Below are 12483 nucleotides of genomic sequence, written 5' to 3'. Positions count from 1 at the left end.
AAGCACATGGAGGCGATGCACTGTTAAAAAGTCGTGTGTTCGAGTAGTACAAAAGGTTCACAATGAAGTATTTATTTATTTTCCACCTAGTCGATACAATGATTGCCTAAGGCAATTTTTATTGGTCAAAAGTGGTACATGTTTCGTATATTATCAACATCTTCAGCCACATAACACAGTTTAGATGAAAAATATAAAATTGACAAAGTAATGCTTTAGAGGAAGTGTCCTTGAAATTAACATAAGATTGACAAGAGATCACAGCAAGACAATCCCAAGACTAGCCACCTGTTTACAGCACATTCCCATGCAAATGTAGAGCATGTAAGGCAGTTTTTGCAAGAAGACAGTCGTGTAACTGTGCATGCGATATCAGAAGAGATTAATTTGAATTGTGACATGTGTCATAAGACTTTACACGATGATTTAGGGAAAAGAAAACTGAATGCTAAACTCGTCCCGCACACCCTAACGGATGACCAGAAAGAGGAAAGATGAAGAATTTCTGCGGAACAACTGGATAGAGCCAGACATGATCCCACATTTTCAGCTAAGCTTAACGCTGGGGATGAAAGTTGGTGTTACCAGTATGACCCCACACGAAACATCAAAGTGCAGAATGGCAGAGTCCTGGATCACCAGCCCAGAAAAAAGTCAAACATCAACCTTCGAGAAAAAAAGACAATGTTGATCGCATTCTTTGACGGTAAAGGATTAGTTCGTCATAAGTACATCAAAGTCTTGAAACGTTTGCAACAAGCAATTCAACATCGCCTCCCTGATTTGTGGCATCTATCATTTATCATCTATCATTTCTTTTCGGTTCATAACAATAATGATATTGGTTTTACATCCCACTATCTAATTCTAAGATTTTGAAGATGCCAAGATGCCAGAATTTTGCACCACAGGAGTTCTTTCATGTTCCGGCAAATCTACCAACATGAGGCAGGCATATCCTAGCACCTTCAAATACCACTGGACTGAACAAAAATTGAACCCACCAACTTCTATCACCTGAGCCAGCTCAGCCCATCTTTTCCTTCCACTGTGTACATCTTTCATTGGGACAGAATGAATATAGTTAACAAGTGCAGATTGATTGATTGATTGATTGATTGATTGATTGATTGATTGATTGATTGATTGATTGATTGATTGATTGATTGATTGATTGATTGATTGATTGATAAACTTTATGCAATCTCTTACATTTTGAATAATGCATCTTCATAAAAACGTACCTCAAATGAAAAGTTATAGAATGTTGTAAACTGTATAAAAATCAGCCTGCAGTGATAAGAATTGAGGGCATTGAAAAAGAGGCAGCAATCCATAAAGGAGTGAGGCAAGGCTGCAGTTCGTCCCCTCTCCTTTTCAATGTTTAAACAGAACAAGCGATAAAGGAAGTCAAAGAGGGATTTGGAAAGGGATTCAAAGTCCAAGGAGAGGAAATCAAAACCCTGAGATTTCTCAATGATATTGTTATTTTATCCGAGTCTGCAAAAGATCTTGAGAAACTGCTGAATGGTATGGACAGAGTCTCGGGGAAGGAATACAAGATGAAAATAAATTAGTCCAAAAGAAAAGTAAAGTAATGGAGTGCAGTCGAGCAGTCAGAAAATATTAGATTAGAAAGTGAAGTCTTAAAGGAAGTAGATGAGTACTGTTGCTTGGGTAGTAAAATAACTAATGATGGTAGCAGTAAGGACACAAAAAGCAGGCTAAAACAAGCCAGGAAGGCCTTTCTTAAGAAAAGAAATTTGTTCACCTCAAACATTGATACAGGAATTAGAAAGATGTTTTTGTAGACTTTCATCTGGAGCATGGCATTGTATGGAATTGAAACATGGACAATAACTACCTCAGAAAGGAAGAGAATAGAAGCTTTTGAAATGTGGTGTTACAGAAGAATCCTGAAGGTGAGATGGGTAGATGCAGTAACGAATGAAGAGAAACTGAATTGAATTGGCGAGAGGAGATAGATTTACAATGCTAAAAAGAGAAAGATGTTCCACCTATTTAATACTATAATATTGTTGCACAAATTAATGTAGCAGCATGTTTAATATGTTATGGGACCGGTTTCGACATATGTCCACGTCATCATCATCCGATACAAAAATGGCAAGAAGTCAACACAGTTGTAACACTTAAGACACTTTCCTTGAAGAATTAAAAATAGAAGTTCATGTAGCACTTTTAAGTAAAGATAATTTTTTGAAGATATCTTAGGTTCTTGAGCACTCTTGTTGTAGATCTTGTGGTTAAAAAGATGACGCACTATAATTCACAATTGTTGTTAGTCAAGGAATAAAATTTGTTGCTAGGTAACAAATGATATGATTTTGTTTTAGTACATCAAAAGGTGGATAGTGGTATATATAAAAACTCTTAGAATATGAAACTATTAGTACTGATATGGATTTTATGATATCTAAGGAAAAGAAAATAAATTAAAAATAAGAAATAGAAAAGTGAAAACGGTAAGGTAAGTAATATTATGAGGCTCACCTTAATTTAGCCTTGTCATGAAGTACAAGAGGAAGTAAGAACCGAAAATTGAACATAGGTAGGGGATAGGAGGGGGTAAGGGAGTAAGGGAGTAGTTTAAGGTGGGTCAGGGGGGTGTTGTGGTAAGGGCAAGTAGCGCGAGAAGTGTTGTGTATTACATGGAAGATTGAATGCCTACCTGTCAACTTGAAACTTTTGAAAACTAAGATAAGGAAGTCAAAAAGAATGTTCGGTTTTTCAGACAAATCGTTAAGGTTTTGGTTAGAATTAAAATATTGATCAAGGTGTATTAAACAATTTTCAGTGATATCAAGAAGAGGGCTTTTATTTAGGGTACTGATAATTTCAATGTCTTGGTCTAACGTAGTGAAATGATGTTTTATGTCTTGTATGTGTTGCCCTATTGCTGAGAATTTATTGTATTTTATCGCGTTAACATATTCTGAATATCTAATTTTGAAGCTGCATCCAGTTTCTCCAATGTAAGAAGAATCACAGGTGTACTTCATGACAAGGCTAAATTAAAGTGAGCCTCATAATATTACTTACCTTACCATTTTCACTTTTCTATTTCTTATTTTTAATTTATTTTATTTTCCTTAGATCTCATAAAATCCATATTAGTACTAATAGTCTCATATTCTAAGAGTTTTTTATATATACCACTATCCGCCTTTTGATGCACTAAAACAAAATCATATCATTTGTTACCTAGCAACAAATTTTATTCCTTGAATAACAACAATTGTGAATTGAATTGATGAAAAGCATAACGGTATAAGTGACATTTTTTAAAAAAATGAGTTAAGTGCAGGATGTAACTCAGGGAGGATGTATATTTTCACCAGGAAAGAGATACAAGTGATGGCGGTAATATTCTGCACTCTAGTGATGGGTTGTATAACTACAAATACCATGCTTTATATGAGTGGTAAGATGTTTAAATGCCTTTTTCTCTGAATGACCAAAATGCTACTTATACCGTTAAGGTTTTCATCCATTCAATTATACTGCATCATTTTTTAACCTCAAGATCTACAGCAAGAGTGCTCAAGAACCTAAGATATCTACAAAAAATTATCTTCACTTAAAAGTGCTACATGAACTTCTATTTTTAATTCTTCAAGAAAAGTGTCTTAAGTGTTATAACTGTGTTGACTTCTTGCCATTTTTGTATCGGATGATGATGACATGGACATATGTCGAAACCGGTCCCATAACATATTAAACATGTTGCTACATTAATTTGTGCAACAATATTATAGTATTGAATAGGTGGAACATCTTTCTCTTTTTAGCATTGTAATAATTAGTTCAATATGGATCAGTGATGAAGTTTTTAACTTTAAAGGAGATAGATTTGGATAAATTTGACCAGAAGATGATATAGAATGATAGGACATATCTTAAGACACCCAGGACTTGTACAGCTGGTTTTTGAGGGAAGTGTAGGTGGTAAAAACGGTAGGGGTAGACCAAGGTACGAATATGACAAGCAGATTAGAGCAGATGTAAGATGTAGCAGTGTAGAAATGAAAAGTTTATCACAGGCTAGGGTGTTATGGGCAGCTGCATCAAACCAATCTATGTACTGATGACTCAAACAACAACAACAACAACTCACTAAATTCTAATGTTTGAATATTAGCTCTAAATTCAGCAACATTTTCGTTTGAGCCATCCAACATGGAAAACCAAAAATATGCAGTTAATTATAATATATATAAGTGAATAGTTTTTAACTCCCCTTGCCACTAAATTGACATAATTCTACTGTTCTCTTTTAAATGTAATAAAGGCATGTTTAGAAACAAGATGACAAGCTGAAAATTAAAACAGGTGTTAGCAAAGCATACATCACAGAAGCAAAGAAGTCTTCTTACAATGAGTTTGCAAATGAAGGTTTGTAATCTACTAAATGATACATCATAAGGAACTAGTTATTAAAAACTAAAAAACACTTCATAAGTCACAGTTACCTAAAATAGCCACAACATTTCTCAGTTCATCACTCTATAATATTATAATTAATATCACAGTGTATCCATCCTATCTTTCACCAAGATCATTTTAACGGGGACTACACTCTAGTACCTGAGGGCATGTTTCTCACACGACAAGAATGAATAATAGATATATCTGATATTGTGGATTTTGACTTTATGTATTCTCCACTTTGTGAAGCATTTCTGATTAAATTATTTAAAACAACACTTGTAATACACAGGGTGAACCAACAAGAACATCTGCAGATCCTTTAATGATATTGATATTTTTTTTTTCATATTCATAAATGGGGAATTTCTGGGAACTTGTTAATAACAGAGAAAGCAATACTAATTCCATTTTTAACACAGACTTACATTCCTTGACAACGGGTACGTGGAAAGAAAAATTCTAAGACACTTTCAGTGTTTGGGTAGAACATGTATATCAGCGAGAGTATTTAGCTTACAATTATGTTTAATGTCTCAACTGACAGATAAAACAGGAAAGCAATAAATTTCATGGTTAGGCCCGTATTGATGGATACAAGGTAAGATAAAGGAGGGGGCTACCTGTTGCAAAAAAAAAAAAAAAAAAAAACTGAAACATAGTTTTCATGAAATAGCACTTCAATATAAGGCAAAATTTGTGCTAAATATGTGACGACATATTCATGCCCCTAACATTTTTACCACCTACACTTCCCTCAAAAACCAACTGTACAAGTCCTGGGTGTCTTAAGATGTGTCCTACCATTCTATACCATCTTCTGGTCAAATTTAGCCAAATCGATCACCTCTCACCAATTCGATTCAATATCTCTTCATTCGTGATCCTATCTACCCATCTCACCTTCTGCATTCTTCTGTAACACCACACTTCAAAAGCTTCTATTCACTTGTTTTCTGAGCTAGTTATCGTCCATGTATCACTTCCATCCAATGCCATGCTCCAGACGAAAGTCTACAAAAACATCTTTCCAATTCCTGTCTCAATGTTCGAGGTGAACAAATTCTTTACTTAAGAAAAGCCTTCCTTACTTGTTCTGGAACAAGTTGGATTGAATCAGTGAAGTGCGGCATAAGAAGATGAAATTTGGACTGGGACAATATCGTTGAAGAGGAATGGTGGAGGAAAGACAAAGATGGAGAAGTACCATAAATACCCTGACCCAGCAGGAGCTGGATAAGGGAAAATGATGATGATGATGATGATGATGATGATGATGATGATGATGATGATGATGATGTGTTGACTTGCACGCTCAGTTGGGGGTTAGCTGTTGTTGCGAATACATCGTGGTCAGTTGTATAGAATAACAAATTTAATCATGGAAAAGAAAGATTTGATTAGGATTTGGCAAAAATATGTAAAAGAAAGAGTCGAAACGAGAAAAATGAATGAGAAGGACTCATATCACAGACCCATACTACACCGAGTTATTATCCACATTCCAAGTGTACTACATCATTCTACTGAATAACATTTATTATCCACATAATATTTGTCTTTTATCTCTAATAAGTAAGTCTACAATATCCTCAAAATCCTGCAGCCGTTACAATAGTGACAGCCTACTCCCAATATTTTTTTAATGGATCTATAAAGATTTTATCTGCCAACACTGCAGTCTTAAATTAGAAATATTCAGTGGTGTATTTGTCTTTAATGTATGATAATTCTGTTGGGAACAAATCCACTTTCTAATCCATACTCTTTCCACCTTATTGGGCATGTTGGATGTTACCCAAAAGCAGGAGATCGTGGAGGGTAAGTATAAGTTGTGATGTATTGATAAGCACGAGGTGTACTGTGTCCAGGTGAGGATGACTGTAGTTAGATGCATCACATCATTGGACATAACCATGACCAAGGAGTAGTGAGGCTGCCTCTTACTCGGAAGCCCCAAGTTCAATTCTTGGCCAAATCAGGGATTTTTACCAGATCTGAGGACCATTTCAAAGTACACTCAGCTTACGTGAGAAAATTCAGCATTTGGTCTCTCTGAGTCATGTGCCAGAATTTATTTACACATTGAACTGGTGAATCATTTAGTGATGGTCTGAAATTAAAAATATTCATTTCTTGAGTAATGATCACAAATTTTGCTTCAGTTTTATTAATATTCAAACCCATATTTTGGCTACATTCTCCTGCTCTGGTCAGAAGGCGCTGAGGAACACGTACATTATCTAGAAAAAGTACTGTGTCACCAGTGAACTGGCTTGGAACAACGTAAAGCAATACAACAGGACTGGCACTGGAAGACAGTGATAGATGAGGAGTGGTGGAGAGAAAATCAATATTTGTCCCGAAGGATGTAGCTGGTTAAGGGGAGATGATGATGATGAAGATGATGATGATGATGATGATGATCTACAATACAGTCTAAGCATTCGTATGCAAGGATTTTAATTTGATGCCATTTAGGTTGCCTGCACATAAATTTAAGCATTACATTTTTCTCTGCCAAAAAGAACAAAAATATAAAACGAAGCAACTGCAGCATATTCTTTTTATGAAAAGGAGAAATGATTTTCCTCACACCTGTAACCACCTTCAATCTTTGAATAGTTGGGAACAATCAATATTTAATATGATAAGGAAATTAAAGGACATGAGACAAGGGTAAATACAGATTTTGTGGATTTATTCCCTCTAGTGTCAATGCACTGTTTATTCAATCACACCATTTTTTATGAATGTCAGCAATACACAAAACTAATAATATAGTTGTAGGTAGAGTTGCTAATATAAGGCAAAAATCTAAATATCAAAATGCATGCTGTACATACAAAAAAATTTGTCATCACCTGATGAAGCATTCATGGTTTTGAAATTCCCTCCTTAGGACTCATGTCTTATAAGATGTGTATGGTAATAATGAGCATAAGCAAGGCATAGAAAGCCAATACAAAATTGGAACAACTGGAGTATTTAAATTCTTTATGACACGTATTCTAAGAAGATGAAATTTTCTTTACATCAGTCTGTTTTCAGATCAACTTTGCTGTACGGAAGTGAAAGTTGGACTGACTCAGGATATCCTATTCATAAGTAGAAAGTAAAAATCTTGAAATTACTGGTAGTGACAATGATGGTTTGTACAAACAGATGAAAATAATGGCAGGAGCATATTTGGAATGAGAAAATAAAGACTACCTTAGGAATAACCTCTAGTATTTTGAAGTTGCACAGTTAATTCAATGAGGCTTCAATATTAAATTCTGAAAGGTATAACAGTCTACAGTATAGAGAGAGAGAGAGAGAGTGTGAGAGAGAGTGTGAGTGTGAATGTATGTATGTATGTATGTATGTATGTATGTATGTATGTATGTATGTATGTATGTATGTATGTATGTATGTATGTATGTATGCATGCATAAACAGAGGAGAGCAAAGAGCTCACTCAATCCTATTGACTACAGATCTCTTTCTCATTCTATATTCCATCTGCAGCCCTGAAAAACTCCAAAGCTAGATCTCTCTATTAACGCTAGGTAATCCACAATTAGTACAAATGGAAGAAAACACAAGTGAGCATTAAAAGACTGAAGTAAATACTAGTAAGCAGCCTATTTATTAAAATAAGCACATAAAAGCATATAACTTGTATAATGACCTCAGACTAAAATAACTGAGGAGTTAATGGAAGGATAAGAATATAGAGTGTTATGTTAACTGAAATAAATCTCCAAAAGCTCAAGAATTTTCCAATGTCACTCACTATACATAATACAAAATAGCAGCTATATTCTGAGCTACAAAAGCCTTAATCAAAGCATGGATTTTGGGAATCAATTTTTTTTATTAAACATGCACACATTTGATGAAATGTTTATTATATATTAGTTTAGGCCACAAGAGTTCCAAGAGTTAGTAAATAAATAAAAATTTTAAAAAGGATACTTTATGCCAAATTTTCTTAATATTCATCACAAGATAGAACTTTCTTTCTCCACAAAATCTACAAAGATGCTCAAAATCAAAATACCATCAATGTATAATTCTTGAATCCAACTTAGTACATCATTTTCTACTCATGTTTGCCACTTCCAGGGGGAAAGAAAATTTCCTTAACCCCTACTGAAAAGTTTATTCAAAACAGTGTAACTTCTCATAAAGGTAAAACGTGTGAAATTGTAAGTCGAGACATTTTTTATTTTGAAACTACACACGCAACCTGCATGACATTTTACTCTACCAGACGGCAGTGAAACTGGCACTCTCTTGGATGATCTACAGCCGAGTCCAGTAAATAGCAAATGTGTCACCGGAGATCCTTTACATCGCACAACATGAAGCAACAAATAAAGATTTTTACTGCCTTTCAAAAATTGACGATCTCTGCTGAGTTTGAACCTGCAATTTCAGGGTCTGGAGGCTGACACTCTACCACAGTTCCACAGAAGGAGCTTGTGAAATCTTAAGGCACATAGGATGAAATTCTCTCTATTTTCAATTCTGACATCCATCTGTTTAGAAAGTTCACAGAACATAACACATTTTGCATTTGTCACAAAGCTGAAATCATAGTTACGACACCAGCCTACTTTTTTTAAAATTCAAAACAAATTATTCTGAAGGTATTTTGACATTTTTATGAGCCTCTTCATAGATCACAAAGAGAAATGCATTCCATTTTTCTAAGTTTATTCTTATTATAATTTGTAAATTGTTATTTCAACCTCACCTTTGATGACACTACTACTGTATCACATGCAACTATAAGGTATTAAATATTTAACATAGACTTAAATTTCCTCTAAAACTAAAGCAAATTTGAAGCAGAAGTATTTGTTAATTTAATGAGTCTAAGTGTACTCTGCAACCTTACACATGGAGCCCATCTTCTTTTGAAACACTGTTACAAAGGTAAAGAGGAACATTTAAGAGACACATGCACAATCAACACAAGAGCAGAGGAACTATGCAAAACAGAAACAGTAACCCAAGGGCAAAAGAAAAATGAAAGAGAAAGTGTGTGTGTGAGAAAGAGACAGAGGGGAGCAACCTACGTTTGGGCCCAGCCGGCTGCAGACGGAGAGAGTTGAGATTCAGGTTGAGATTGAGGAAGGTAGGGCGAGCTGAAAAGAGCACCACAATATCATAACAACACAACAACAAAACAACATACAAGTATGCCAACCCTCAGCAGTAAAAGTTACCTCCGTAAGCAGCTTAATAAAGAAGAGAATTGTCCAGCAACAACTAACATGATTAAGGCAAACTTCACCATTCACCATACTACACCAGTTTAACTATTCCCCAATATTGCAATAGAACACAAAATAATAATAATAATAATAATAATAATAATAATAATAATAATAATAATAATAATAATAAAAAATGTTACTACCTGTTTTACATTCCACTAACGTCTACGGTTTTTGGAGATGCTGTGGTGCCAGAATTTTGCCTTCAGAAGTTCTTTTCCATATCTACAAATCTGCTGTCATGAGGCTGACATATTTGAACATCTTCAAATACCTTTGGACTGAGTTATGACTGAACTCACCAATTTAAGCTCTACCATTTGATCACTGCAAAAGAGCCTTCAAAGAGTACTTTCTTGGCCTCCACGTTCACCTGATCTAAACCCGTTAGACTTCTTTCTGTGGGGTTACGCAGTCTTTGGTGTATGTGACTGCTGCGGAGGATGAAGGAACACTTCATGACTGAATTGTAAGGTCTTTTCAAACAATGCATGCAAGACTGGGCATATTCAAGCTTGTTCATAATTCCATACGACGAAGAGTGGAAACCTTCAGTATTACAGGAGGTGGGAATTCTAAACACCTCTTGTAAGGTAACTATCACAGTACAATACTACATCCAAGCTAGCCCACAACACCTAAGGTTATAATCCATGACAGAGTCTGATATTCTAGAAAATACACATTTCCAGACCAAGTTACCTACCGGAATATACACTGTTTTCCTTCCCTACATGTGAGGAATCCAATCCTGAAATTATGCCATGCATTTTTGAAGCACCCTCTATTGACTGGTATCACTTAATGGAATCCTGTAAAACAGGGCTATGAACAGGTCCGCCTTGTCAATACAAACATGTACACATATACACTATGTGATCAAAAGTATCCGGACACCTCCTAAAACATACGTTTTTCATCTTAAGTGCATTGTTCTGCCACCTACTGCCCGGTACTCCATAGCAGCGACCTCAGTAGTCATTAGACATCGTGAGAGAGCAGAATGGGGTGCTCCGTAGGACTCACGGACTTTGAACGTGGTCAGGTGATTGGGTGTCACTTGTGTCAGAAGTCTGTACACAAGATTTCCACACTCCTAAACATCCCTAGGTCCACTGTTTCTGATGTGATAGTGAGGTGGAAACATGAAGTGGAAACGTGAAGGGACACGTACAACATGAAAGCGTACAGCCCGACCTCGTCTGTTAACTGACAGAGACCGCTGATAGTTGAAGAAGGTTGTATAGTGTAATAGGCAGGCATCTATCCAGACCATCACACAGGAATACCAAAATGCACCAGGATCCACTCCAAGTACTATGACAGTTCGGCGGGAGGTGGATTTCAAGGTCGAGCGGCTGCCCATACGCCACACATCACGCAAGTCAAAGCCAAACGACGCCTCGCTTGGTGTAAGGAGTGTAAACATTGGACGATTGAACAGTGGAAAAAGTTGTGTGGAGTGACAAAACACGGTACACAATGTGGCGATTCGAAGGCAGGGTGTGGGTATGGCGAATGCCCGGTGACCGTCATCTGCCAGTGTGTGTAGTGACAACAGTAAAATTTGGAGGCGGTGGTGTTATGGTGTGGTCGTGCTTTTCATGGAGGGGGCTTGCACCCCTTGTTGTTTTGCATGGCACTATCACAGCACAGGCCTACACTGATGTTTTAAGCATCTTCTTGCTTCCCACTGTTGAAGAACACTTCGGGGATGGCGATTGCATCTTTCAATACGATAGAGCACCTGTTCATAATGCATGGCCTGTAGCGGAGTGGTTACACGACAATAACATCCCTGTCATGGATCGGCCTGCAGAGTCCCGACCTGAATCCTATAGAACACCTTTGGGATGATTTGGAACGCCGATTTCATGCCAGGCCTTACCGACCGACATCGCTACCTCTCCTCACTGCAGCTCTCTATGAAGAATGGGCTGCCATTCCCCAAGCAACCTTCCAGCACCTGACTGAACGTATGCCTGCGAGAGTGGAAGCTGTCATCAAGGCTAAGGGTGGGCCAACACCATACTGAATTCCAGCATTACAATGGAGGGCGCCACAAACTTGTACGTCATGTTCAGCCAGGTATCCGGATACTTTTGATCACATAGTATATACACTGACTTAGCAAATGTCATGTGATAGTCACCTAATAGCCTCCTCTGACCCTGAGAACTGCAGTGAGACGCCGTGGAAATGAGTCGACAAGTCCCTGGTAGTCCTCTGGACGCAGCTGACACCAAATCATTTGCAGAGCGGCCGCTAATGCTTGTCTGTTCGTGGGTGCAGGATCCATGCCACGGAGCCTGCGTTCCAGGACATCCCAGATATGCTTGATAGGTTCATATCGGGGCTCCTGGGTGGCCGTGGCACTCGTTGGACCTCCGCTGCATGTTCCTGGAACCATTCCCGGGCGATGTGGGGGCGATGTGGCGGCGCGTTATCATCTTGAAACACCGCAGAACGGTCTGGGCGCTGGAAGGCCAAAAATGGGTGGAGATGGTCTCCGAACAGCTCAACATACCGCATACCATTCAAAGTCTCTTCCAGAACAATTAGGGGGCCCATTCCATACCAGGAAAATGCACCCCAGACCATAAGAGAGACACCAGCGCCCTGGACCACACCTTCGAGGCAGGCGGGGTCCATCGTTTCATGTGGTCCGCGCCATACACGGTGCTCCCATCGGCATGGTGCAGTTGAAATCGTGATTCGCCCGACCATATCATGTTACGCCATTGTTCCAGTGTCCATGGTGACT

The 12483-nt window shown here is 37.6% G+C and overlaps 1 protein-coding gene across 1 annotated transcript in view; it reads right to left on the bottom strand.

Moving 5' to 3' along the window:
• Positions 1-12483, bottom strand: part of Khc-73 (Kinesin heavy chain 73) — a 471364-nt gene that overhangs the window by 36992 nt on the left and 421889 nt on the right. Inside the window, exon 29 of the mRNA XM_067153111.2 lies at positions 9519-9587. Within this exon, the coding sequence (XP_067009212.2) occupies positions 9519-9587 (69 nt within the window). The remainder of the gene's footprint in view (positions 1-9518; positions 9588-12483) is intronic.

Source organism: Anabrus simplex, chromosome 8, assembly GCF_040414725.1.
Source record: "Anabrus simplex isolate iqAnaSimp1 chromosome 8, ASM4041472v1, whole genome shotgun sequence".
NCBI lineage: Eukaryota > Metazoa > Arthropoda > Insecta > Orthoptera > Tettigoniidae > Anabrus > Anabrus simplex.
This window is presented reverse-complemented; position numbering and strand designations above follow the sequence as displayed.